Below are 26,787 nucleotides of genomic sequence, written 5' to 3'. Positions count from 1 at the left end.
TTTAGACTGTAATAGTGAGAGAAGGCCTATAAACAGGCAGACTGTGATTTTGATTCTTGTTTTGTACCTCTATAACTAGCTAAGTGCTAAACATATACCTAAATTCTTAAAGTATAGGCCTTTACAGACAGGCCTGAATATCTATAGCCTAACATTCTTATTGACTGCAACGTGTATGAATGCTCTACATAGAATGTACACATTAATCCTATACACACTGAGGATAGGGAGCAAATATATGCCACTGCAGGAAGGAGGTTATTGAACTATAAATGGACCAGAAACATGCTTTCACATGCCATTTCTTATGTTCCTAGTACTAAAATAAAAGGTTGTAGTGCCAATATCCTCAACAAATTTGGAAAAATTGGAATTGATAGTTATATAAACCATTTAATTTGATTGCACAAATTATGCAACTTTTTCTTGTAAATATATTATTTTTGCGTTGGGGAATCTGAAATGTGAGCAAACTGATCTAACATTTGTCCTACTTTTATGTCTTGTTAGCGTTCTATCAGTTTCCGTAGTGACAGTCGCCCTGATCTGTTCACCCCACGACCGTGGTCTCGAAATGTACCCCCTGCTAGCACAAAACGAAGGGACAGCAAGCTGTGGAGTGAGACCTTTGATGTTTGTGTCAATCAGATGCTTACATCCAAAGAAATCAAGCGTCAAGAGGTACTATTATTTCTAAACGTCTGACAGTTTTGTCTAAAGCAGTGGTTCTCACACTCTTTACTAAGGCAATTCACCAACTGCATTTTGTCTCTTTGCAACCCTCCATTACATATATGCATCCTCTGTTCCAGCATCACAACTCTAATCCCATCCTGGTCTGGTGTGTAGGGAAGGCCTGGAGGTGGAGGAGTTGGAGAACGAGCACAGTCCACACTTGCCTGCAGTGGCGGCTACTCTCCTGCAGGGCTGGGCTCAGCTCCCCACTTTGGGAGTTGCGAATTGGCACATGGGATTGCAATGCCATTCAGGTTTGGTCTGGCTGCCCTCCCATCATGATGGAGTACTGTGGAGTACTGCGACTCTGAGTTCCCCAGCCCAGTAGGATCTGAGCTGCCACTATGGTGTGGGGTGGCCTCGCTCTCCAAAACCCCTCCCTCTGGGAGCTCCCCTGTATGTTTGTTTTCACCAGGAAAATCTGTCCCTGGATTTGACAACCCATCTAGAACCTTTCTGTGACCTGCTGGTGGTTTGGGACCCATCATTTGGGAAACACTGGTCTAAAATGTAGAATTAGGGATGATAGTAAATTAGTAAACATTAGCTCAGCATTTGAAATTACAGGGTAAAATCCTAGCTCCACTGCAGTCAATGAGTATTTTTCCATTGAGTTCAGTGGAACAGGATTCCACCTGTGGTCTTTATGATGAAACCATACTTGATTGTTTTTTTTAAAAGAACAAAGTTGTTTCAATAATTCCTGTATATTAACATTGATATTTGAAATTAAAATTGCTTGTGTGGGTGTGCATGTTTTGGGTGGTGGTGGTTGTTTTATCTGTACTACCATAGTACCCACAGACCGCAATGAGAATAATGTACACGCTGGGTACTGAATGCACACAGGAAAGCACAATCTTTATCCCAGGGAGCTTTCAGTAGAAGAAGTTTTATTATACAAATAATGTTACTCAATTGACCAAGGATCTACATTGGTCTCTGCTGAGTGCAGACCCTGGCACAGGGCCCTCAATTGTAGAGAGTCCACTAATGTAATGCACCCACAGCCTCCATTGGTGGCCTTGCAGCCAGAAAGCAGCAACCCCAAAGTGGGCATGGCAGTCTGGAGAGGGAAATGTTTCCAGGACACCCAGAGAAAATGCTGATTCAAGGATGTCACTCTACACAGCCTCTGGTGGCTGTGCTCTTAAAGCACCCTTCCCAGAAATGAACGCTGGCCTCTAGTCAACAGTGTAGGTGTACATTTCTGCTCTTCTCTCAGGGTCAGGAAGGTAATTGTCATGTGTCAGACTGGTTAAACCAGAGCATCAGAGGTTTAGGAGAATATAAACTTCTTGCGGGTGGGGCGGTTCAATTATAGGTTTCTACTAGGTGCCCTCTGCAAACATTTACAAATGAGGCACTGTCTGAAGGGGCCTTGAAGAAATAACCTTTAACAGTGCTGATTTGCCCATTGTGGTTCAATGCAAAAATGATTTTCAAACTCTGGAACCTCCAGAATTCATAGAACCAGAGGGTTAGAGGGGACCATAAGGGTCATCTAATCTATCCTGCTGCCATGATGCAGGACTTGTTGTGTCTAAACCATCCAAGGCAGATGGCTATCCAACTGCTTTTTGAAAACCTCCAGTGAAGGAGCTTCCGTGACTTCCCTAGGCAGTTTGTTCCATTGTCCTACTATTCTTACAGTTAGGAAGTTTTGCTTGAGATTTAGATTAAATCTCATATGCTGTAGTTTGAACCCATTGCCTCTTGTCCTGCCCTCTGTGGCAAGAGAGAAAAAATTTTCTCCATCGTTACGGCAGCCTTTCAAGTATTTGAATACCTCTATCTATGCCAAGTTCCTGCAGCCTTTGCTCATATGGCTTCCATTCCATCCCTTTGATTATCTTTATCACTTGCTTCTGGATCCTTTCCAGTTTCTTTACATCCTATCTATATAATGGTGATCAAAACTGGACACCATATTGCAGCTGAGGCCTGACCAGCACCAAGTAGAGTGGTACTATCACCTCCCGTGACTTGCATGCTATGCCTCTGTTAATGCAAACCAAAATTGCATTTGCTTTTTTTGTCCATAGCCCAGTCCTCCAATTTATTAAGAGTCCTTTGAATTTTTCGTCTATCCTCCAAAGTGTTTGCAACCGTGTTCTGCCCCTCTCCTTCTCTCCCCCCCCACCCCACTCTGTTTCATCTGCAGATTTGATCAGTATGCTCTCTTTCTACAGTCAGGTCATTAATAAAGATGTTAAATAACACTGGACCAAAAACAGATCCCTGTGGAACTCCTTTCAATCTGACATCGTTCTATTAATAGTTACTCTTTGTTTGAGGTTGCTTAACCAATTATGTATCCACTTAATGGTAGTTCTACCAAGCCCACATTTCTCCAGATTATTTATGAGACTGTCATGTGGGACTGCCAAAAGCCTTGCTAAAGTCCAGGCATATTGTATCCACTGCATTCCCCTTATGCACCAAACCAGTTACCTTGTCAAAGAAGGAAATCCAGTTTTGATTTGATTTATTTTTAGTAAATCCATGCTGGCTGCTAGTGATCACCCTTTCATCCTCAAGGTATTTGCAAATTGAATGTTTTATACATTGCTCTGATAGCTGCCCAGGTATTGAGGTCAGGCTGACTGGTCTATAGTTCCCTAGGTCCTCCTTTCCCCTTCCCTCCCCCTCTTAAAAGATGGGCACTATATTAGCCTTTCTCCAGTGTTCTGGGACTTCTCCTGTCATTCAGGAGCTTGCAAATACTATTCCCAATGGTTCTGAAATTTCTTCTGCTAATTCCTTTAGCACCCTGGCGTGAATAGCATCAGGGCCTGCTTACTTGAATTTCTTCAAATTAGTCAGAAAATCTCTAACATCCTTTACTTATCCTGATCTGCATCCCTTCCCTTTTATTGTCTATGATAACTTTGCTACTGGTCTGGTTGCATGTTTTTTTTTTTTTTGGTCATGAAGACTGAAGTAAAGTAGGCATTGAACTGATCTGCCTTCTTATCTTCCATTACAAACTCACCTTCTCCATTGAGCAGTGGACCCACACCATCTCTGGTGGTTGTTTTTTTTTTGTTTGTTTTTTGTTTGTTTGTTTTTTGGGTTTTTTTGGTCTGACCTATTTGGATACTATCATTAGTAAGATATTGTACTGGAAGTGTGCATAACATTAAATTGCTATTTATTTCTAATAATAAAATGCAAAACTCACTTCATAAGAAGTGGCTAGTGTGAGGAGAGAGTCCCACAGAGCTCTTTCCTTCAAGGAAAAAATTGCATGCCAAATTAAAAATACTTTTAATACCACCTATACATTTAAAGCAACCCCAACATTTGTACCATTAGACAGTCTGGAACCTTTTGCCAACTAATGTTTTTTTAAAAACCCAAACACAAAACTCTCTCATAATTAGCTGTATAAACACCAATTATTTTACCAAAAATAGTTGATATGATATTTTGATGTAACTAAACTATAACATATAAAATGGCTTTCTGGATTGGAAACATGTCAAACCAAAAACTGTACTTCTGTAATTTTTTCAGACAAATGTTTCATGAGAAGTCTTGCAAGAACAGGTCTTCAAAAGTAATGCTTAGCAAATAGATGATTTTATAGATTAGATCTACATTTATTTTTTCAACTAGATTTAGCAAGAAAATGTAGCTGTGCACTAATACAGTTCAGAATATAACAGTAACTTTTAAAGTTGAGTACAATTTAAATAAGAAATTTATTGTCCTTTTTTTTACAGGCTATATTTGAACTTTCCCAGGGAGAAGAAGACTTGATAGAAGACTTGAAGTTAGCAAAAAAGGTATTTATATACATACATGATTCAAAAACTGTGTTTTGGGGATTTTTTTTGCCTTTTTAAAACACACACACTTTTTTTTTTTAATAGTAGATTTAATAGTTGCAACTGCCATCTAGTTAAGGTTGGGAAAAAAACTACTACGATTCCTGTTTTTTACACTCTTAACATTCTGAAACATTCAACTTTTTGACTGAGTTTTTTTCTAATTGGTATCTAACACAAGGTGTGCTTGTGAAAATTTGAATAAAATACCATCAGCCACTTTAGAGTTATGGGAGGATTTAAGAGCTCTCTCTAATTTCTTAGATATCAAATATATGCTAACGTTTGCTTGTTTTTGCAGGCTTATCATGACCCTATGCTTAAACTCTCCATAATGACAGAGCAAGAATTAAACCAGATTTTTGGAACACTGGATTCTCTAATCCCTCTACATGAAGGTATAATTCCGTTCAATGAATTATTATGATTCTACACTAATTTATACTTAGCATGCTCAGCAAGTAAATTTTTCTTTATTTTATTTTGATCAGATCTTCTTAGGCGGCTTCAGGAGGTCAGGAAACCTGATGGATCTACTGAGCATGTTGGTCATATCCTTGTGGCCTGGGTAAGGCAGATTTTCTAATCAAATTTGAAGTTAATTTGTAACTGTTTCATTGGTTTGTATCTTTTAGCAGACCATTTATCTTTTATATTGAGTATCTCTTCAAAAGTATATTTCAATTTTTAAAGAGACAGTTGGCTAATAAGACTTGCAATACAATCAAATTAGGAACATTTCCCCTAAATTTTCTGATTTGTCATTTAAAATTTAGAAAAGGATGTGTTTTCAAAGCTCTAGTTGTTTTAGTGATAAGTAGTGTTAAAATCGTGTGCCAGCCACCTGAGGATCTTACATGACCCCATGTTTATATGGAAAGATACAGAACCTTCCTTTTGTAAGGATTTAGATGGACTGTTTATTTTATGGTTAGAGGTAATTTGAATTTAGAAGATTTTATGTATATTCATATATAAATGTAAAGCTTTTTAGCTGAGGTACCACTCAAGTGCCAAAGGTACTTAGGCACCTAAGTCCCAGTTTTAGGCTGACTGTGATCCACAAAATCCCCGCTGACATGCTACCTCAGTCATTTTCTAAACTCTGTGCCTAAATTTTCAGGGTAAAAGTTCTCTAGACACCTAAATTCTTGCCTCTGGGAATGCACACTGCCACTGACACCTTTTAGGTGTTTGGATGCCTATCTCCCACCTAATCCTCAATGTAATACACACATAGGTGCTCTTCTTCCTATCTTTCCCCAGTCTCACCTGTGGAACCCAATCTGGCATGAACTCAGAGGCTGCCAACTAGATTGTATCGCAATCAAAAGGGGGGGGGGGAGGGTGCCACCCATGTATTCACCTGGATTGTTGAAGACCCAAGTTCAATTCTCCCCTCTGCCTGGAGGTGGGGTGGGAGGGGAAGAGAATTTGAACAGGGATCTCTTACCTCTCAATGGTGTGCTCTAACCACTGAGCTATGGGATATTCTGATGTGGGGCTCCCTCAGTCTCTCCACTTGAAGCTGTTCCACTCCTTATAAATACTTAGTCACTGGGCCAGAGAGAGAGTGACTCTAATCCAGGGGTTAGGGCAACCACCTAGGTTGTGGGAGATCCAGGATCCAGTCCCCCTGCTCCAATGACTTTCTTTATATATTGTGAAATAGCTTCAGTATGATAAATGAGGGAGCCCCACATGTGAATGTCCCATAGTTTGGTGGTTAGGGTACCTATTCCTCCCCATTCATTTTATAGGAAGCCTGGGTGCCTAACTCAGGCTTTGTGGATTGCAGTGTTGTTCCTCTGTGGATCCATGCCTAAACTCCCTAATCATGTGGTACCTTATTGAGCTTCTCAGCTCTCTGTAACTGGGGGATCCAGCTCAGCAGACTCTGAAGGTCTTTTGTGCTTTCCTTAGTGCAGACTTCAAAGCTGAACTAGTTCCTCTGGTTATCAAATCCTTGATTATTCAAAGGTTTTAGGTGCTTCCCTCCTTACCCCCCGAAAAGACTTTATATAACTGAGATTGTATTATACACAGCTGGAACCAACAAGTACCAAAATCATAAAATAGCTTTTGTTCTCAACGATATTTTGTTTAGGCCAAAGAGGTTTGGAAAAGCTTGTGGTAAACATTTGAGACTTTTGGACACTTATCGAAACCAGAGTACTAAATCTTTTGAAGCTTCACCATCAATAGGTGATGTACAGTAATTCAAAAATAGTCTGTAAAAGTTCCTGCCATCTTTTGATCGTCTTGATTTTTCTTCACTTGTGTACCCTGACTGTCTATCTTAAAATTGTGGGTAAAATTTTCCTGAGCACCTAAGTGACTATGCAAATTTTACCCTGTGTCTAGAGCAAACTAATAATTCTCCATATAGTATATATCTTCACATCTAACACACAAAATCCATTTTGTTTTTTAAATACATCTAGCATTAAGGTTTGCATTTAACTGCAGATGTCTTTACACTAGTAGAAACTGTGGACCAAGTAGTATAATGTGATTGGATTCTGGTCGTCTTAACAGAACAAAATAAACATCTTAGAAGCTTTTGAATGGGAATGTTATAAATATTTCATGGGCTGAACAGCTTTTACCAAAAAGGAAAAAGTGAAAAGGCCCCCTTTAAACAGAAACCCTTTGAGATGAAGGCAGAGGTGAAAGTAAGCCGGTACAGTGTACAGGCAAGAGCCAGTAGGCTGTGCCGGACCGCACCGGCTTCCGCAGCGGGGATTTAAAGGGCTCTGGCCTGCCCATGGCTGCAGGCAGCCCAGAGCCCTTTAAATCTCGGCCGTGGCTGGGATTTAAAGGGCTCAGAGCCCTTTGAATCCCACCCACAGCTCCGGCGGCCAGGATTTAAAGGGCTTGGGGCTCCCTGCAGCGGCAGGAGCTCTGGGCCCTTTAAATCCCGGTCCCAGCCTGGCAAAGCTCGGGGTTCCCCGTGGCAGCTGGAGCCCTGGGCCCTTTAATTTTCCCCTGAGCCCCGAGGGGCTCCCAGCCACCTCTTCAGCTGGGAGCCCCTGGTTGATTTAAAGGCCCTGGGGCTCCCAGCCACAGCCGGTGCCCCAGGGACTTTAAATCTTGAGAGGCCCCGCTCCTTCTGCTTGAGGCCACACCCCCCTCAGGACTCCGGCAGTACCGGTAAGTCCTGTAAGTTACTTTCACCCCAGGATGAAGGTGACCCTTGTTGTTCTTTTTGACCTCAAATGAATCACTTATTTCCTATCTTGAAAGCCTATAAATGGATGAGTGATTATTTTTCTTCACTGAGCCATTTATTTATTTTATTTATATATGTATTTTTTAAAATGTGGCTGTTTCCCACTGTTTTAGTTAAATGAATTTTCAGTTAAGTTTTCAATTATTTCCAGTAATTTAACTTGATTTCGAGTGGGTGAGGGGAGACGGACACAACCCTTAAAGTGACTTGTTTGAGAGAATGAAACCATTTAAAAATGTTACAGTGGACACAAGTAATTTGGATACATTCAAAATACTTAGCTACTCAATGTGAAAAATAGCAGTTGAATTTTGAGATGAAATATTAATTCATAAGGAGTGGAAGAAACATCATATAGTGAAAAACCAAAATGTTTTTATTCATTAGTTTAGAATGATAGATTAGTTCTGGAGTATTGTAGTGAAGTCACAAATAAATTATAATTTGATTACCCTAAATGAGTTAGACTCATGGGTTTGTTACTCACCTGTGTAGGTGTTCAAACATGCAACCAAAAATTGAAATTTCCAAGACTGGGCACACACATTGTTTGAACGTTCCATTATCATGAAATGCACATTGTGTGCAGAACTAGCCCAGACAGATATGAGAATCATGCCTCAAAATATAATTTTTACTTTTCTGGTGTTGCATCATTCTGTATAATTTCTGTAATTTATAATCCATATTTATACAGGAGGAAGACTATAACATTTTCCTGGTTCTCTAAATAATGGACAAAATATTTATTTAAAAAAAAAACCAAAAACACAGACCACCAATTAGTTTGTACACTGATATTTGCTTTTTACCTCAAAAGTTTATCTTTGCTTTAAACAGGTATATACAAATTTATCTGTCTTTTGTATACATTTCATTTACTACAGTATTTTGGAGAACTACTCTCGTTAGTATTTTCTTGCTCTATAAAATATGCTTTTGTTATATTGTCTTGTAAAAAGTAGCTTTTGCTCGACATTATTTTGATGTTGCCACCATCACAGTAGGTTCATCTTGAACAAATTGAGAGACCTATTCAGAGTATGCAGAGGGAACAAGAAAACTGATCTAGTGTGAAAGCAGGATTATAGCAGTTGTTGGTTACCTTGGCGGTTGGGCAGCATGGTAACAAATGTAATGATGTGAGTGGCAAATGGGCAGTGATGTGCTCAGGATTTTAGTTCGTTTTTGTGTCCACTACTTACTGCTAATTCTTTTTTTTTTTATAATGGAAATATTGGGCATTCACAGGGTTTTGAAAAGGAGGAAGTAGAACCTAAATTAGCAGTGACTCACGGACAATTTTAATTAAAAAATATAAATTACAAATCAGCAAAGTAAGTAAACTAGAATTCTATCAGAAAAGTTGAACCAGGATATTCTTTAAGGATTAAGTGTAACATATATTTCGTTTTCTCCTAATGAGAGGTTAGTGATTTAACTGGATCCTGCTTCAGGTCGCAGTTCAGCAAGGTTCTTAGAACTAGCATTGCTTGATATACTAACGATCCGGAAAAGGGATTGCGCAGTCAGGTGCCAAAAGCTGCAGATGTTACACATTTAGGTTAGTCAAGTCCACAGACGACTGTATAGAAATTCAGAGGGCACTAACTAAGCCAGATAAACCACAGCCCAGTGGTAGATGAAATTTAAGTGGTGTTAAATGCAAAATAATGCACATTGGAGGGGGAAAATGAACTACTCCTATACTTGACATGTTTCTAAATTTAACACTGTCAACTCGGGTCAAGGACCTGGGCATTGTTGTGGACAGCTCAATTAAACATCTTTGCTCAGTGTGCAACTGTGGTCAAAAAGTGAACAAAATACATAAGGATACATAAGGAATGGCATGTAGAATAATATGGAAAATATAATTTAAATATAAATGCAATGATTCACCACCTTGATTAATGCGTGCAGTATTGGTCACCCCATTTCAAAAAGGTTATTGCAGAATTAGAGGAGATACAGAGGAAGGCAATGAGAATTATTAGGAACATGGAAAAACTCTCGAGCAGATTTTTAAAAAGAGTAACGATAGATTAGAGACTAATAACGGGGGAACGATAACACATAATAATGGATGATATAAAGGTGGTAGATCGGGAGATTCAATTGTTCCTGTCTCCTAACAAAAGAACAACAACAGGACATTTAACTAAATTGAAAGCCAGCAAATTCAAAACTGATAAAAATAAGTGGTTTTTTTCTCACAACTCCTAATCAGACTGTGAAATTAGTGGCATCCTGTGGCAATAAAACCAAGAATTGAGCAACATTCAAAGCAGGATTGGGCATTTATATAGATAACAATATCAACATTTAATATAGTTAATTCTAAAAGCTTTTTAAAAGTGATAGAAAACCTAATCCTTTATGCCAATCTCTAAGAGAGATTCGGATGAGACCTTCATGGTGATTGGATTTTACCACACCTACCTTCTGTGGGGTATCTTGTATCTTCTTCTGAAGTATCTGGTGGTGGCCGTTGTCAGAGAAAAGATACTGGACTTAGATGGACCCCAGGTCTGATCCAATGTGGCAGTTCCTTTCTTTCTATGGAAATGCTACAGTGTTACAAAAATGTACAAAGCACTACCACCGTTCATTTTTTGTTACTCAAATCTTCACAACCTCCAACAGAAGTCCAGGTGGTGTGGGAAGTGTTTCAGTAAGTAAAGTCCAGGTTGAGGGGACTACTTGGGAGGACTCAGAGGGAACCCACAACAGGATTGAAAAGCCCAGAGGCTAGGTCATCCATGCAAAAGCATTGAGCCTCCTCACTATCTCCTAGTTCTCTCTGGCTGACTGGTAGTGTCTCCACAAAAATCAGGCTGTCAGAGCCTCTTCCCACCAGCTGCTCCTCCAGGAGCCCTTTTCATTGGGGAGACTCCCCAACAGGAACCTGCTGAATTAATACTTAAAGGGCGATGAACAAACAATGGTGAGGACTATGTACAAAAGAATTTGCAAATTAAGAGTTAGAGCAGTATCATGACCAAATCCAAACTCCAAGTACTTAATTTCTGCCTTATCTAATGATTTACAGGAATAACTGTAGAATAATTTATCTTGCTGCAGGGGAAATTTAGTAATCGGGGAAGATAGATAAGGTTTACAAGGTATAACTCCCATTATTCCTAATGAGCTATGGTTCAACACCAAGGAGAGAGGCCTCTAAATCAATTTTAAAATACCTGAAGCACAGAGGGGGTTTTGTACAGCACACTGCCCTTTTGCTTTCAGTTTTACATCTTATAGTTTCAAAATACATTTTTCTCTTTCCTCAGTTGCCTTGCCTAAACTCATATGATAGCTACTGCAGTAATCAAGTAGCAGCCAAAGCCTTATTGGACCACAAGAAACAGGATCACAGGGTGCAAGACTTCCTACAGCGCTGCTTAGAGTCTCCTTTCAGCCGCAAACTGGACCTCTGGAATTTCCTTGACATCCCAAGAAGTCGCCTAGTGAAATACCCACTGCTGCTCAGAGAAATTTTGAGGCATACTCCAAATGATCATCCAGATCAACAGCACCTTGAAGAAGCGGTAAGTTTTTTTTTTTTTTGTTTTGTTTTTTGTTTTTAACATTTTATAGCATTTAGCTTCAACTCTGAAGGGTGTTCCATAAAACTAATTCTAAACTAATGAATGGAGTGTCTAAATATGTCGATTTTTCTGAAAATGTAATTAGGTCATATGGCTGTTAAAGTGACATCCAGAAAGGGTAGATCATTTTCTCCCTGGAATAGCAGCTTCAGCTTCTCCATACCAGTTCTACTGGGGTGCTGGAGCCACTGCATCAATGTAAGGGCTTAATCCAGAGGACATTGAAATCAATGGAAAGACTCCCAGTAACTTCAGTGGACTTTGAATCAAGCTCTAAATGCTGACATGCAGCCTATTCTCTGGACATCTCTTCATCATCTTTTATAATGTGGCCTATGGTCTATGGAGGCCCAACGTGGAGACTCCCTCTTACCTGCCTCTTCATTCCCAGCTTTTAGGGGTTGTAGAAGCACTCCTGTTCAGCCAGATTGATTACCTGAACAGTCTCCATACCCAGGTGAATTTCACCCACAGAAATCTTACTGAAAACGATATGATTTGAGCTGGCCTCTATTCCCTATTCCATGTTTTATTCTAATCAGTGTATGTGGTATGAAATAAAAACAGGAAGTGAGGTGAATTCAAAGCATATATTTTTAAAGGAAAGGACCTGATTGACATGTTGACAGACTTCCCTTAACTTTGCCCTACCTTTGGGAGTATGGCATGAATGTCACAACACAGCTAGTAAGATCTATTATGCAACAAATTTGTTTGAAAGAAACCATTTTACATCCTTTGCAGTTATTTTTTTAACACCCCAGGCATAATTATTACAAATTAAATGGAACTACATTTAATTAAAAGTTCTGTCATTATCAGAATTCATTATTAGCCTTAGTTGTATGTAGAGCTTGTAGATTTTAACAGTTACTTGCTGAAAAATTTAGGGGCTATTTTTTTGATACTATTTCACAAAACACCACAGAGTACACATCTGCTATCACTATGCTACTCATTACTCAAATGCCTTGCCCAGCTCTACTCCTTAATATAAAACTGATCAGCTATGATGCAAAATTTAGAGCCTCGGTATGTGGAGTTTACATGCAGATTTAAGTTTTAATCTACATGCTTTACAACGTCTGCTTTTTTCCGTTATAAATGTCTTTTTAAATAAAAAATGACAAACATTAAACAAACAGTTCTTGTTCTTTATTTCAAATTTTTGTTTTGTCTCTAGCCAGTGTCTGGTAAAATACCTTCTCATTTCAAAATGCTTCCTTTCCAGGAATGATATATTTGGTAGGTGTTTTAACAGTATATAATCAGGATAATTTTTCTCGGTATTACAGTAATTTCATATTAAATAGATTACTGCAAAACTGTCAGAGTAGTGTTTAACTTTGAAGTGATGTATTTCACAAACTGTACAGTTGCTAAGTTAAATTCACGAAAAGTAATTACTAAATGTTATCTCCTAAAACTACTAGGTTTATAAGATAAATTTGTGCTCCCATCTGGAAATATGCTCTGCCAGTTAATCCCTGGTATATTTCTATTGGAATTGATAGAATGAATCTGGGAAAGAATCTTGAAAAAGAACCATACATTATGCACATTCTACAGATTCTGAATGGCTACATATCGCTTTCAGCCAATCTGTTCAAAGGGATTTAAGTAACTGTATGATTATTTACCAGTGACCCTGGAATGAATGGTAAAATTCCAGTTGGCTACAACTCTTCCCATTTGCATGCCCATAACTCAAGCATGATGAATCAATTAGTAACTCATTAACTTACTGAATATTGCATCTTCTATTTAAGAACTGTTTACATGCTGCTTGCTAAGTACTCGAATTTATTAGTGCATTTCCTCACAGAACACTTGCTCCACATGTTGTGAATAGTTGCACTTCAATATTTGTGTTGTGTTTGATGTAATTTCTGTCTCTGGTTGAATGAAATTCACTAACATAGTATGAATTTTTAATAAACAAATTTTGTTTTGACACATTCAAGTATTTGAGTTTAAAGTTTGCATTTTGCAAGTAGTCAGGCTAGTGATACTTATGCTTGAATGTTTGCAGAAAATGCAGATGATTGTGAATGCAGTCTAAAAATGTATTTTCTAATTTGAGTGAATATTTCCTCAAAACTTTCTTCAATAGCAGCTCATTTCTACCTAAAAGAACCATGGCCACCTGGATTTCCAATTCCCTTCCCATGGTGTCATCACATCTAACACCAGATAGTGAATACAATTACATTTTAAAAGGGATTGCTCTTAGTGGGGTAGGAGAGAGAGATTTAAACCTTCAAGCAGTGAAGAGAGAAATTGAAAAGGGGTGGGTGACTGGGTGAGGATTGCATCAGAAATTTAGGTAGCCAAATAAACATGTTTTTGTTTTGAGCATATGGCTGAGGAGTTCTCAAGACAATAGCTAATCCCTGGAGAATGCAGAACACAGGGAAAAAGTGAGAGGGAATACATTTAAATAAAATAATATGAATATATCCTTTTTATCTAGATAATGAACTCTTCAGAGTTTATTTAGCCGGTGAGGACATAGTTATTAGCTTATAAAACAGAAGCACCTTGAAGCTGTTAGCTGGGAAAAGGACAGAACCAGACTGCAAGCCAAAGACGTAATAAATCCATACATGCAAAATGGTATTTGTAGGGAGATTTACTATGGTGTTGTAGAAGATACTACTTTTGTCCTTTCTGGACAAATTTTATAAAGGTGGCATAATGTACTTTAACACACGCACTCCCCCCCCCCACACAAACAACACACTAGTAAATAAGTGTTGTAATGCATTATTGTGACAACCGATGGTGATTATGGAAAGAAAAAATTATGGGCTGTATGAGCCCTTATCTTAATGTACTTGAAATTAGGATTGTAACAAAATTTGTAGGTCATTTTGCTGTATAGAAATATGTGATTATGAGGTAGCAGTTATGAGGCAGTAGCAAAAGCCTAAGCTCCCTGTAAAATCTCTTATATAACATGAAAGTTCAAAAGTTAGATTTCAGCAGACAGGATTTCATTTGGAGATGAAGAAGCAGTTTGTTTAGCATAGGAAAAGTCAAATCCACTAAATTCCAGAGAGCCTACCCAGAAACATTTTCATATTTCATTTGATATTGTAGTTACTGACCTTGCATATTAACTTTACTAGCCTTTGTATTTCACAGAGATCAAGTTGTATAATGGTACTAATGGCTGCTGTTCTCAAAAGTTCTAAAGGATAATGTATCTGAAACTGCCTGATATGATATAGCTATAGGTTTAAATAAAACGGTTGCTTACCTTTGTAACTGTTGTTCTTCGAGATGTGTTGCTCATATCCATTCCAGTTAGGTGTGTGCGTGCCGCGTGCACTTCCGTCGGAAGACTTTTACCCTAGCAACCCCAGTGGGTCGGCTGAGCGCCCCCTGGAGTGGCGCCATAACGGCACCGCATATATACCTCAGCCGACCCACCCGACCCTCAGTTCCTTCTTGCCGGCTACTCCGACAGTGGGGAATGAGGGTGGGTGTGGAACGGAATGAGCAACACATCTCGAAGAACAACAGTTACAAAGGTAAGTAACCGTTTTTTCTTCTTCGAGTGATTGCTCATATCCATTCCAGTTAGGTGAATCCCAAGCCTTACCTAGGCGGTGGGGTCGGAGTGAGACGTGGCGGTATGCAGGACCGCAGAGCCAAAGGCTGCGTCACCTCTCGACTGTTGGACCAGGGCGTAGTGTGAGGCAAAAGTATGGACGGATGACCAGGTCGCCGCTCTGCATATCTCTTGTATGGGTACTTGCACCAGAAAGGCAGCGGAGGACGCCTGGGCCCTGGTAGAGTGGGCGGTGAGATGGCCCAAGGGGACATTAGCCAAGTTATAGCGGGTGCGAATGCACTCTGTGAGCCACAAGGAGATTTGCTGCGATGAGACAGAAAGGCCTCTCATCCGGTCAGCAATTGCCACAAACGGTTGCGGGGATTTGCGGAACGGTCTTGTCCGATCAACATAGAAAGCCAACGCCCTGCGAACATCGAGGGAGTGAAGTCGTTGTTCTCTCGGAGATGCGTGAGGCTTCGGAAAGAAAACTGGCAGGAAGATATCCTGGTTAATGTGGAAGGCGGACACTACCTTCGGGAGAAATGCCGGATGTGGGCGTAGCTGTACCTTGTCCTTATGGAAAACGGTGTATGGCGGGTCCGCCATGAGCGCCTTGAGCTCAGAGACTCGTCTGGCAGATGTGATAGCCACGAGAAAAACCTTCTTCCATGAGAGGTACAGCAAGGAGCAGGTGGCCAGCGGCTCGAAGGGCGGAGACATGAGCCTGTTGAGGACCAGATTGAGGTCCCAGGTGGGAGTCGGATGACGAACCTGGGGGTAGAGACGATCAAGGCCCTTTCTGAAGCGAGTAGTCAGCGGGTGAGAGAACAGCGTATATCCCCCTTCACCGGGGTGGAAAGCGGAGATGGCCGCTAAGTGCACTTTGATGGAGGACAGCGCAAGACCTTGTTGTTTTAGCGACCAGAGATAGTCCAGGATCATCGGAAGCGGGAGTTCCGAAGGAATAGCGTCCCGCACTTGAGCCCAGCAAGCGAAGCGCTTCCACTTGGCCAGGTAGGTAGATCGAGTGGAAGGCTTTCTGCTGCTCAATAAAACGTGCTGCACGGGAGCAGAGCAGCGCAACTCCGTCTGGTCTAGCCACTGAGGAGCCACGCCGTGAGGTGGAGGGCCGGCAGGTCCGGGTGACGGAGAGTGCCGTGATCTTGTGTTATCAGATCCGGGTGAAGCGGCAGAGGAATTGGGCTGGCTACCGACAGACGGAGCAGCGTGGTGAACCAGTGTTGCCTGGGCCACGCTGGCGCAATTAAGATGAGACGTGCCTTGTCCCGTCGGAGCTTCAGCAGGACCTTGTGTATGAGGGGAAACGGAGGAAAGGCGTAGCACAGGTGATGAGTCCACGGAAGGAGAAACGCGTCCGACAGAGAGCCCGGTGCCAGACCTTGAAAGGAGCAAAACTTCTGGCATTTGCGGTTCAATCGGGACGCAAACAAGTCTACGAGGGGAAATCCCCACTGTTGGAAAATGGAATGAGCGATGTCTGCTCTCAGCGACCACTCGTGGCAGAGAAAGGACCTGCTCAGGCGATCGGCGATGGTGTTCTTGACGCCAGGAAGGAATGACGCTACTAGATGTATCGAGTGGGCTATGTAGAATTCCCACAGTAGCATCGCCTCGTCGCAGAGGGGGGATGAGCGGGTCCCGCCTTGCTTGTTGATCTAGTACATGGCCGTTGTGTTGTCCGTAAAGACCGAGACACAACGGCCGTGGAGACGAGTCTGGAACGCTTGGCAGGCCAGGCGTACTGCCCAGAGCTCCCTGACGTTGATGTGCATGTTTAATTCCTGCAGCGACCAAAGACCTTGAGTCTGAAGATCGCCGAGATGGGCTCCCCATCCAAGGGACGAGGCGTCCATTGTCAGAGACATGGAAGGTTGAGGAGCCTGGAATGGGATGCCCGCACATACGTTGGACGGGGTCAGCCACCAATCCAGGGATTGAAGGACACCCGCTGGGATGGTGAGAGTGGTATCCAGGGGGTCCCTGTGTGGGCGGTACCTGGAATGGAGCCACAGCTGAAGCGGGCGGAGGCGGAGCCTGGCAAACGGGGTGACGTGTGTGCAAGCTGCCATATGACCGAGGAGGCGGAGGCAAGCACGGGCTGAGGTCATGCGAGAGGCCTGAAGGTCGCGGATCAGCTGCGTAAGGGCCTGGAACCGAACCTGCGGAAGGAAGGCTCTGGCTGGAGCGGAGTCCAGGGTCGCGCCAATAAAATCCAACCTCTGAGTTGGAACTAAGGTGGACTTCTCTATGTTGAGAAGTAGGCCGAGGCGCGTGAATAAGTCCTTGATCTCTGTGACATGTTGCTGGACCGTGGCCTGTGAGTCCCCCCTGATGAGCCAGTCGTCCAGGTAGGGAAAAACGGCGATGGCGCGTCGACGGAGGTGGGCGGCGACAACGGCCATGCACTTTGTGAACACCCTTGGGGCCGTGGAGAGGCCGAAGGGGAGTACCGCAAACTGGAAGTGTAGGTGAGCGATTGTGAAACGGAGGAAGCGTCTGTGCGGTGGGAAGATGGCGATATGAAAATAAGCGTCCTTCATATCGAGGGCGGCATACCAGTCTCCTGAATCCAAAGTAGGGATAATGACCCCGAGGGATACCATGCGGAACTTCAACTTCAGCATGTATGCGTTGAGTCCTCGCAGGTCGAGAATGGGTCGGAGGCCTCCTTTGGACTTGGGAATCAAAAAATAACGGGAATAAAACCCCTTGCCCCGTTCCGCGTCCGGAACCTTCTCGACCGCTCCGATGGCTAGGAGCGAGTGCACCTCCTGTAAGAGGAGTTGCTCGTGAGAGGGGTCCCTGAAGAGGGACCGGGAAGGAGGGTGGGAAGGTGGAGGTGAAACGAATTGGAGTTGGTAACCACGTTCCACCGTGCGCAGGACCCAGGCATTGGTGGTCAGCCGGGCCCACGCCGGGAGGAAATAGGAAAGGCGGTTGGAAAAAAGGAGGGAGGAATTGGGAGGAAGAACTGGTATGTCGTCCCCGGGCGCATCTTCAAAAAGATGGTTTAGGCCCCGGCTGATTTTAAACTATCAAAAATAAGAAAACCTAAGCTAAGATAAGAACTATGTATAATTTTTTACAGAGAAAACTATGAGGAAGCTAGGGAAGCGGAGGTCAGACAAGCTGCACTCCGCTGTTCCAACGACCAACACGGGCGGTAAGAAGGAACTGAGGGTCGGGTGGGTCGGCTGAGGTATATATGCGGTGCCGTTATGGCGCCACTCCAGGGGGCGTTCAGCCGACCCACTGGGGTTGCTAGGGTAAAAGTCTTCCGATGAAAGTGCACGCGGCGCGCACACACCTAACTGGAATGGATATGAGCAATCACTCGAAGAATAGTTGTTTATGGCTTGCGTGGGATCTTTGTCAACCTTGTACTTTTCAACTCCCGCAAGTGTAGGCACAATAATTGAAATTAGACTTTTAACTGATATAACGTGCAAGTATCAGAACAATAAAATACAATTAATTTGCCTTTATTCTCTTAACAAGTGTAATTTTCATAACTGGCACAAATTCAGTGAGAAAAGCCAGTCTAATATTTTATTAATAGTACTACTTAGTCACCTGCTCTCACCACCTAGAAATGATGCTGAGCGAGAAGTAGTTAATTTATTCCTGACTGTTAATCTCTTATGTGACTTTGGGCAAAACACAGCCTTTCTGTACTCAGTTTCTCCATTTGTAATATGGGGATAATAAATAGTTTTTATTATATTGCCCACAAAGTAACAGAAAAATTACTCATAATCCTCATCCTGCAAACATACATGCTCAAGTATAACGTTAGTCATGTAAATAGTCTCATTTAAGCCAATACAAATACTCACATGAGTAAAGTGTTGCAGGAACAAGGCCGTAATTTGTTCTGCTGTACATTGTTTGGTACAATATAGAAGATTCTGAATGTGATTTTTATATTCTATAAATATACACATAGGCTGTGTATTTGGTACAACCATGCATGTACATAGTGTGTGTGTACACATACATATACAGTAGAACCTCAGAGTTATGAACCAACTGGTCAATCATACACCTCATTTGGAATCCAAAATATGAATTAGGCAGCAGCAAAGACTAAACAAGCAAATACAGTACTATGTAAAACGTAAACTTCTAAAAAAAATAAAATAAAAGGAAAGGTGTTTTTTTTAACTAAGGAAACTGTTTCTGTGCTTGTTTCATTTAAATTAACATGGTTAAAAGCAGCATTTTCTTCTGCCTAGTAAAAATTTCAAAGCTGTATTTAGTCAATATTCAGTTGTAAACTTTTGAAAGAACAACCAAATCGTTTTTTTCAGAGTTACGGGAACATTTCCATTATGAACAACTTCCATTCCCGAGGCTTTCATAACTTTGAGGTTCTACTGTAAACAAATTTTAGTTGAATAAAAAATGCATTTGGTTTCACAGTTAAATCTGTTTACCTTCATTCTAAACATTTAGGGCTGATATCAAGAAGAAAGCTTCAGATTTCAAAGAGGCAAAGTGTTAGAAACAAACACAGTACAAACTATAGTACCTGTACTGCTCCATTCTGGCTCACATTCATACCTTACACTTGAAACCTTCCAAACAAAACCACCATAAGACTAAGAAATATGAAATGCATTGTGAAGTAAAGTGACTCTTTTTTCCTCTTATCACCTTCTTACAATTAAGAAAGAGTGTGAAAGGCCCATCTGATGGAAGTTCAGATATTTTCATTCCTCTTTGTTCTTTTTCCATAGATAAATATAATTCAGGGTATAGTTGCAGAAATCAACATTAAGACGGGTGAATCTGAGTGCCAATATTACAAAGAGAGGCTCATTTATCTTGAAGAAGGCCAAAAGGACGCACTGATTGATAACTCGCGTGTGGTGTGTTGTCACGGTGAACTAAAGAACAACAGGGGAGTGGTAAGGAGTAAATATTTTTTATCACTATATACTTTAAGATAAGGTCTCTTCAGTGCTATGGTGTTACAAGTTGAGGTAGAGAGGATATAGCATTGGTTCAATTTTGAGAGAGAAAAGGTTGTTGGGACCATTGTGTTATGCAGGATCCTGTTCTGTGGGATTCTATCCCTCCATGGAGGCCTTCAGGAGCACGGGTGAGTTCCACAGTGTCACACTGTGTTTAAATACCTAGGAAATGGCTCACTCATCTTCTGGACTGCTACAGTTACATCTATTTATAAGAAAGGTTAGACTTGATCCCACTGTCATTAAAGTTAAGGAGAGAAGGATCAAGCCCTGGACGTGGAAATATTAAATAGTGGTCCCAGCTCATGTGCATCATTTGTGTTTTGCACTAGGAAGACTGTGGGAGAATTGCCAATTGGTTGGCTGGAGATAACTGCTTTCCTTTAAAAGAGAGGGGAAATTGCAGATACCTTTTTATACTTACTGTAGAAAAGATATGCAGTACTTACTAGAGCCCTGGCTGGATAGTCTGATCCGCAAAAATTGTCCACAGATGTGGATATCGGCGGATTTGCAGGGCTCTACTAACACCTCCACAGGTCACTGTGCACCAGTGATTCAGGGCTGTGTCAAACCCCCGTCCCCTAACAGCCCCCACTTCTCCCCAGAGACCTCCTGGCAGGGAGGCTACAATCCTGGACTTTCATGTGCCACACTGCCTTCCCAGTCGGGGCTCAGTGCATGCAGCGCTTGGCTCACTACGCAGGAGCACATGGTCACGTTCCTTTCTGGGAGTTATAGTTTACCTTCTCCGTCCAAGCAATCTGGAGATTACAACTCCCAAAATGCCAGTGGGCTAATGCCACATATGGCAGCTCGCTGTTGCATGATTCAGAGAGCCACGCTGGAGCTTGAGGGCTGGGTGACAGCCAGTCCATTTGGGTGAGTCTGTGTTGCTGAGACCTGCGTGGAGACACAATTTGTATCCACGTATGAGCTGCGAGCTGCAAAAATGGTCCATCCATGGATATCCGCAGATATGCAGGGCTCTGCTTACTAGCCAAATATTTAAACCAAATTTGCTTAAGTTTCTTGAACTAGGAAGAAAGATTGGTGAAGTTTTGTGAAACTTTTTGCTTGTATCTTTGAAATAATGCCAAAATAGGACCCAACTATTTTAATTACATTTCAAGTATCAATGTGGTGGTTTTAATCAGCTTGCAAATAGCTTTAGTCTTTAATGGTCATATGCAAATTATGAATTTAATATGCTAAACATGAATTAATTAATTTCCATGCATTGCATTATAAACTGCTTACATCTAGTATTCAGTCAAGAAGAGCTAGATTTGTGTTTCTCAAATGCAACCCACAGTAGTGAGTTAACATGTAACAGAGGACGCATTAGCTCTGAGGCTCAGTCTAAACTACAGCTTTTTACCATGACTTTATAACCAGTTAGAGACATGGTAACTTTAATCTGTCACAAGTAACATGGTTTAGTTTGTGTCTATGCAGAAGCCTTTCTACATTGATTGTCATAGAAAGAAACCTGTAAATCTAATAAATAAATGTGCAACTGAAAATATACTGACTGGATAAATATTAACCATACAACGTGCACATTTTAGATTACCGCCAAATGCATGCACGGGAAAAATTATACACGGTATGTGTGTCTCCTGGAGTATATGGCACCTATAAATATGGCTAAATTGGTGTGTGGGTGTGTGTATGAATTCTGTCTCGAATTTAGAATAATCTGTCTCTATGTGCATGCATTTGACTGGTAGTCTAAAATATGCAGGTTATAATAGGGGGAGGGAGATGGTATTATAATGTACTAGATTCTGCTCTTTGGGGCATAATTCACCCTGATGTATTTACACCTACAATTTTTAAATCTTCATATGCAAGTCCTTGGCTAGTAGTTCAAAAATGCCAAAAATTAATGTTGTTTAAGTCGATATATCGCCAGTCATTCATTAGAACTGTTGAAATTCAGTGGGTGGCATTATGTAAGTTTAACTGACATACTGAAGAGACAAAAGACTGTGTGCATGTGTGGCAGGAACAGCAATTAATGAAAGGGTGTTAAGATGAAGCAGAAAGGACCCACTTTTATCTTATAAACTTACTTGACATGTAATTTTCATTATCATTTGTCACCAGTGAATATGTCCCACTGTGTATATCTCTGGGGCCTTTTTCATTCCCCAGGAAGCCAAAAGAATACCTGCTATAAGCTCCCCCATGGTGCCAGTTTTCTTATGGTAGGGATCAGAACCCTATTGTGCTAGACACTGTAGACAAATAAAGCCAATCCCTGCCCCAGAGAGCTTAGTCTTGACAGTGGAAAGTCTGTTTCAGGATGAGGTTCACTAGTGCAAGCTCCCCAACTCCCAGTCAGGAGGCCCTTTGCTGGACCCTCATAGCCATTCAGTACAGCCCACAGAATGGATTGGGTGAGCTGGAGCTGGGGTAGAGTCAGATGGGACAAGGGACTGATTAGAGGCCTCAACCAGCTCAACTCTAGTTGTATCATTGCTAGATTGTAAAGCTATTCATCCTTGGTAGAACCCACACAGAAAGCCGGAGACATGAATCCCACGTTCTGGCACATTTCAGTAGGGTGTAGAAGTTAATTTGTTTGAGCCTAAAAATGGGTTTAACTAGTGCAAACTTGTTTGTTATAGCAACTGTTTAACCAAACAGATAGTTTGTTGTTCTTCGAATGCTTGCTCATGTCCATTCTATGTTAGGTGTTTGTGCACTGCATGCACCATTGCTGGAGATTTTTTCCTCAGTGGTATCAGTTGGGCCAGTTCTAGCACCCTCTGGAGCTGCACACTTATGCACTGGCATAAAGGGTGCTGCTGGCCATGCATCCTCTCAGTTCCTTCTTATCACCCGTGACAGTTGCTGGAACAACCCTTCTTCCTCTGGCAAGGCTTTGTTCCCAGTGTTTAATGGACTCTTATCTTCATAGTTTAGTGTAAATATTTTTTTGTAATTATTGTTAGCGTAAATAGTTCCTTTTTGTCAAGGGACTTCTTCACCCAAAGAGCCAGGCATGTGCTGGTCCCTGGGCTTCAAGCCTTGTACCTTATGCAAATCTATGCCTGGGAATAACCTGCACTCCAGCTGCTCAAAGTGCTTGGGGGAAACTCTCACATGAGGGACAAGTGCCAGATCTGTTGAGAATTTAGACCCCACACTAAAAAGAACATGGACATTAGGCTGAAGGGTATCCTCATGGAAGCCACCCTGAGACCAATCTTAGAGCCAAGCCACTCCAATTTGGCAAAGAGTACTTTCTCAGAGCAAAGTGCTCCCTTGGTACCGTTCACCATCTCTGGTGCTGAGAAAGAAGCACAGAAAGCAGCACCCCAACAGAGGGTGCTCGCTGATCCAGAAGAGAGACAAGCTGGGGGAAGGCAGCACAATGAGACCAGTGCTGGGCTACTCTTCCTCTCCTGGACCCGTGATGGCACCATCAACTCTGCCTAGAGCATTGAATCCAGTGTGGGACCCTCCACCAGCAGTCTCATGGTTCCATTGACCCCAGAGGTTTTGCAAGCAGCTTGGGACCTTCTTTCTCTGCCAGTCCCTCCAACTCCAATAGGAAACCTACCAGCTCCCCTGACTGGAAGCAGGATGGAACAAGGAGCATTGGACTCCTTCCTGGCCCCCCGGCACCCTCTAGGGACAAGTCTTCCCTGATCCTGGTATCTGTTCTGCTGTGGTTTCCGAGAGAAGACTCCTCTTCTGAGTCCGAATCTTATATGCCACCTAAAGCCTACCAACGGCACACAGTTTGTGCCACTGGACTTCGGTGCTGGTCTCTCTGCCAGCACCTGGCAAGCAAGTCACTAGTCAATGCAGTGGCTTTATTGGAACCCCTGGGGATTTCCCCAGGTACCGGGTTCTCCCTCCTATCACTCCTACTCAGTGATTTCTGAGAGATGGGCTACCACTCCTTCCCACTTAGCACCGGACTCCAGATTTGGTACTGATGTCTAGCAGATGGCTCTAGCGGATGTAGTTGTTAGGCAGAGGAAGGAGCTCCACCTCCTCCTCTCCAGACGAGGCTGTCACAGGACCCTGTAGCCTGTTTCTGCAGGATGACTGCAGGGCCCATCAGGACCTTCTGAAGCAGGTCGCTATGTACCTGGGTCTGGAAATTGAGGAGCTCAGAGACATCAGAGCCTTATTGATATCCTGGCTGCAGCAGCTCCCTCAAAGGTGGCCTAGCCCATGAATGAGGTGGTGACGGGACCTCTCGAGGCCCTGTGGCAAACTTCTTCTCTGCACCCCACCTCAGAGGGCTGAGAAGTATTGTGTGCCAGCAAGTAGGTTCGAATACCTGCGCGCGCGCGCGCACACACCCCCACACCCCCACAGGGTCACTGGTGATATCTGCTGCAAACAAAAGGGACAAGGAGGACCAGTTGAGTGCTACCCCTAAGTAAAAACACACCAAGAGACTAGACCATTACAGAAGACTTTCATCAGTGGGATTCCTTGACTAAATTTAAAAACTCCCTGCCCCCAAGATTCAAGGCAGGAATATGTTGCCCTCTTGGAGGAAGGTCAGAATGTGGCCAGGACCTCTCTCCAGGTGGCTCTGGACGCTGCCAACTCGGCAGCTAGGACAATGGCCTCCGCTGTCACTTCCGGCCTTCCTAACAAGGTCTAATGGTCTATTTAAGACCTCCCCTTCAAAGACTCCTCTCTGTTCTCAGAGCAGACTGACACAAAACTTCATGGCCTGAAGGACTCACCAAGATCTTTAATATCCATAAACAGTTTTTTTTTCTGAGAGCACCCTCTGTGTAGCTGGCGTGGCCGCTGATAACCACTATCACAATTTTTTAATTCAGATTCAACATGAAAAATAATAGCACATAACCCCTACAGTTTGAAAATGTGTACTCACTAGAGGTGCCTTCCCCGGCATCACGCTCTGCTCACAATTGGTCTTGTGGGCTCCAGAGTTTAAAAAAAAGTTCTTGGCTGTTGGGGAGAATGGATCCCCCGCTTGCCTGCCTTGCATTCTCCTCCTCCTCTTCGTCAACAATGTCCTCCTCATTGTTGCCCAAGGTCGCCCAGGGCTCCTGGGAGGTATCCACGGAGCGTTTTGGGGATAGTGGTGGGGTCACCGCCTAGAATTGCATGCAGCTCCTCCTAGAAGTGGCATGTCTGTGGCTCCGAACCAGAGCGACTGTTCGCCTCCCTTCTCTTCTGGTATGCTTGCCGAAGCTCCTTTATTTTCATGGAGAACTGCTGTTTGTCCCTGGTGTAGCCCTTCTCCCCCATAACCTGTGCAATTTTGGCATAGATGTTAGCGTTTCTTCTGCTGATTTGGAGCTTTGCCTGCACAGACTCTTCTCCCCACACAGCAATAAGATCCACTACCTCCTGTGTGCTCCATACTGGAGCGCATTTGCGGCCTTGAGTCCATGGTCAGCTGTGCTGACAAACTCTCCACACCGATTAAACAGGAAATGAGAATTCAAAAGTTCACAGGGCTTCAACAGAGGTGGCTGTTTCCTGTGTACGTGGCTGAAGTGCAGTGGAGTTGAAAGTGCTCTCCAGAGAGATCACAGCGGAGCACTATGGGACACCACCTAGAGGCCAATTCATTCAAATTACACAGCACAGTGTCTACACTATCCCCATATTCACGCATGGATGTCGACTGAAGTGGTACGCCTCTCGTGGAGTTGGAGTACATAAGTCGACTTTACAAGCCTTTTAGGTCGGCAGAAGGGACTTGGTAGTATAGACACATACATTATTAACTTGACCTAATGCAGCATATGTCAACCTAACTTTGTAGTGTACCTGGCCACAGTATCTCAGTTTTCTCCTTAGTTTACATAAGTTACATGTGGGTATGAATATTTATACTATATTAGGCCACCAACAGTATTATAATGGGAGGGAGGGAGGGAAGAGAGGCCCAGTGATGGATGTGGTGAACAAATTTACATTTATTTATTTATGCCTAAGCAAGGGGAACTAAAAGTGAATATATATTGTTAAAAGAACACAGAGATGTATATTACAGTTAAAATAAACTTTGTTTAGTGACTTTTTAAAAGGAATAATGATTTTATTTTCCTTTTATGCTTTTTAACAGAAACTGCATGTCTTCTTGTTCCAAGAAGTGCTAGTGATTACCCGAGCTATTACCCATAATGAACAACTCTGCTACCAACTATACCGGCAGCCCATCCCAGTAAAGGATCTTGTCCTGGAAGATTTGCAGGATGGAGAGGTGCGACTGGGTGGATCCATACGTGGTGCATTTAGCAACAATGAGAGAAGTATGAATACACTTTTGATTGGAATACTTTATCATTAGTTCACAGGGAATAGATGTATCTTTGAAATCTCCCTTCATTTAAAATAACACTTCAGGTCCAAAATTTGACCTTTCTTTCAAACTGTTGTTATACAAGACTCTAAATGTCTATTTTAAAAATCCATCATATCAGTAATGGGATTCTTCCCCACCCCTCCAAAAACACACACACACACCCCTTTACTACACTGGGAAGTGGAAAAGGGAGTAGAACGTAGTAGCAAAACAAGAATTTATAAACAGTCTCCGCCGAGTATATTTTGAAATTTTGTGGCTTATTTAGAAACCTTATGACAAGATTTATCTATTGTGATTCTTCATCTTGTTATGGAGGCATTGGCTCCACTGTTAAGGTTGTGATCCTGCAAATACTTAACGCACGTGCTTAACGTTAAGCATCTGAGTTATCCTTTTCAAGTCAACTGGACTACTCATATTCTTAAAGTTAATCATGTTACGTGTTTGTTGAATCAATGCCTATGAATTAACCAGGTTTCCATTACAAAC

The 26,787-nt window shown here is 42.3% G+C and overlaps 1 protein-coding gene and 1 long non-coding RNA gene across 12 annotated transcripts in view; one reads left to right on the top strand and one right to left on the bottom strand.

Annotated features, from left to right (window-relative positions):
* Positions 1-26,787, bottom strand: part of LOC120409228 — a 146,532-nt gene that overhangs the window by 82,410 nt on the left and 37,335 nt on the right. The window contains exon 3 of one of the 5 annotated variants that reach the window (XR_005601213.1): positions 10,243-10,359. The exons of the other annotated variants lie outside the window; for them this stretch is intronic. This is a non-coding gene — a long non-coding RNA (uncharacterized LOC120409228). The remainder of the gene's footprint in view (positions 1-10,242; positions 10,360-26,787) is intronic. 5 annotated transcript variants of the gene reach the window in all.
* The window catches only part of ARHGEF3 (Rho guanine nucleotide exchange factor 3), a 267,112-nt gene that overhangs the window by 237,280 nt on the left and 3,045 nt on the right, over positions 1-26,787 (top strand). For 6 of the 7 annotated variants that reach the window (XM_039546928.1, XM_039546935.1, XM_039546929.1 and 3 more), the window contains 7 exons: positions 511-681; positions 4,464-4,526; positions 4,870-4,966; positions 5,060-5,136; positions 11,094-11,351; positions 19,734-19,904; positions 26,056-26,242. In XM_039546928.1, the coding sequence (XP_039402862.1) occupies positions 511-681; positions 4,464-4,526; positions 4,870-4,966; positions 5,060-5,136; positions 11,094-11,351; positions 19,734-19,904; positions 26,056-26,242 (1,024 nt within the window). The remainder of the gene's footprint in view (positions 1-510; positions 682-4,463; positions 4,527-4,869; positions 4,967-5,059; positions 5,137-11,093; positions 11,352-19,733; positions 19,905-26,055; positions 26,243-26,787) is intronic. The other variant, XM_039546934.1, reaches the window with a different exon arrangement.

This window comes from Mauremys reevesii, linkage group 7, assembly GCF_016161935.1.
Source record: "Mauremys reevesii isolate NIE-2019 linkage group 7, ASM1616193v1, whole genome shotgun sequence".
Taxonomy (NCBI): domain Eukaryota; kingdom Metazoa; phylum Chordata; order Testudines; family Geoemydidae; genus Mauremys; species Mauremys reevesii.
Note: the sequence above shows the minus strand (reverse complement) of the source record. Positions and strands in the feature narration are given on the sequence as shown.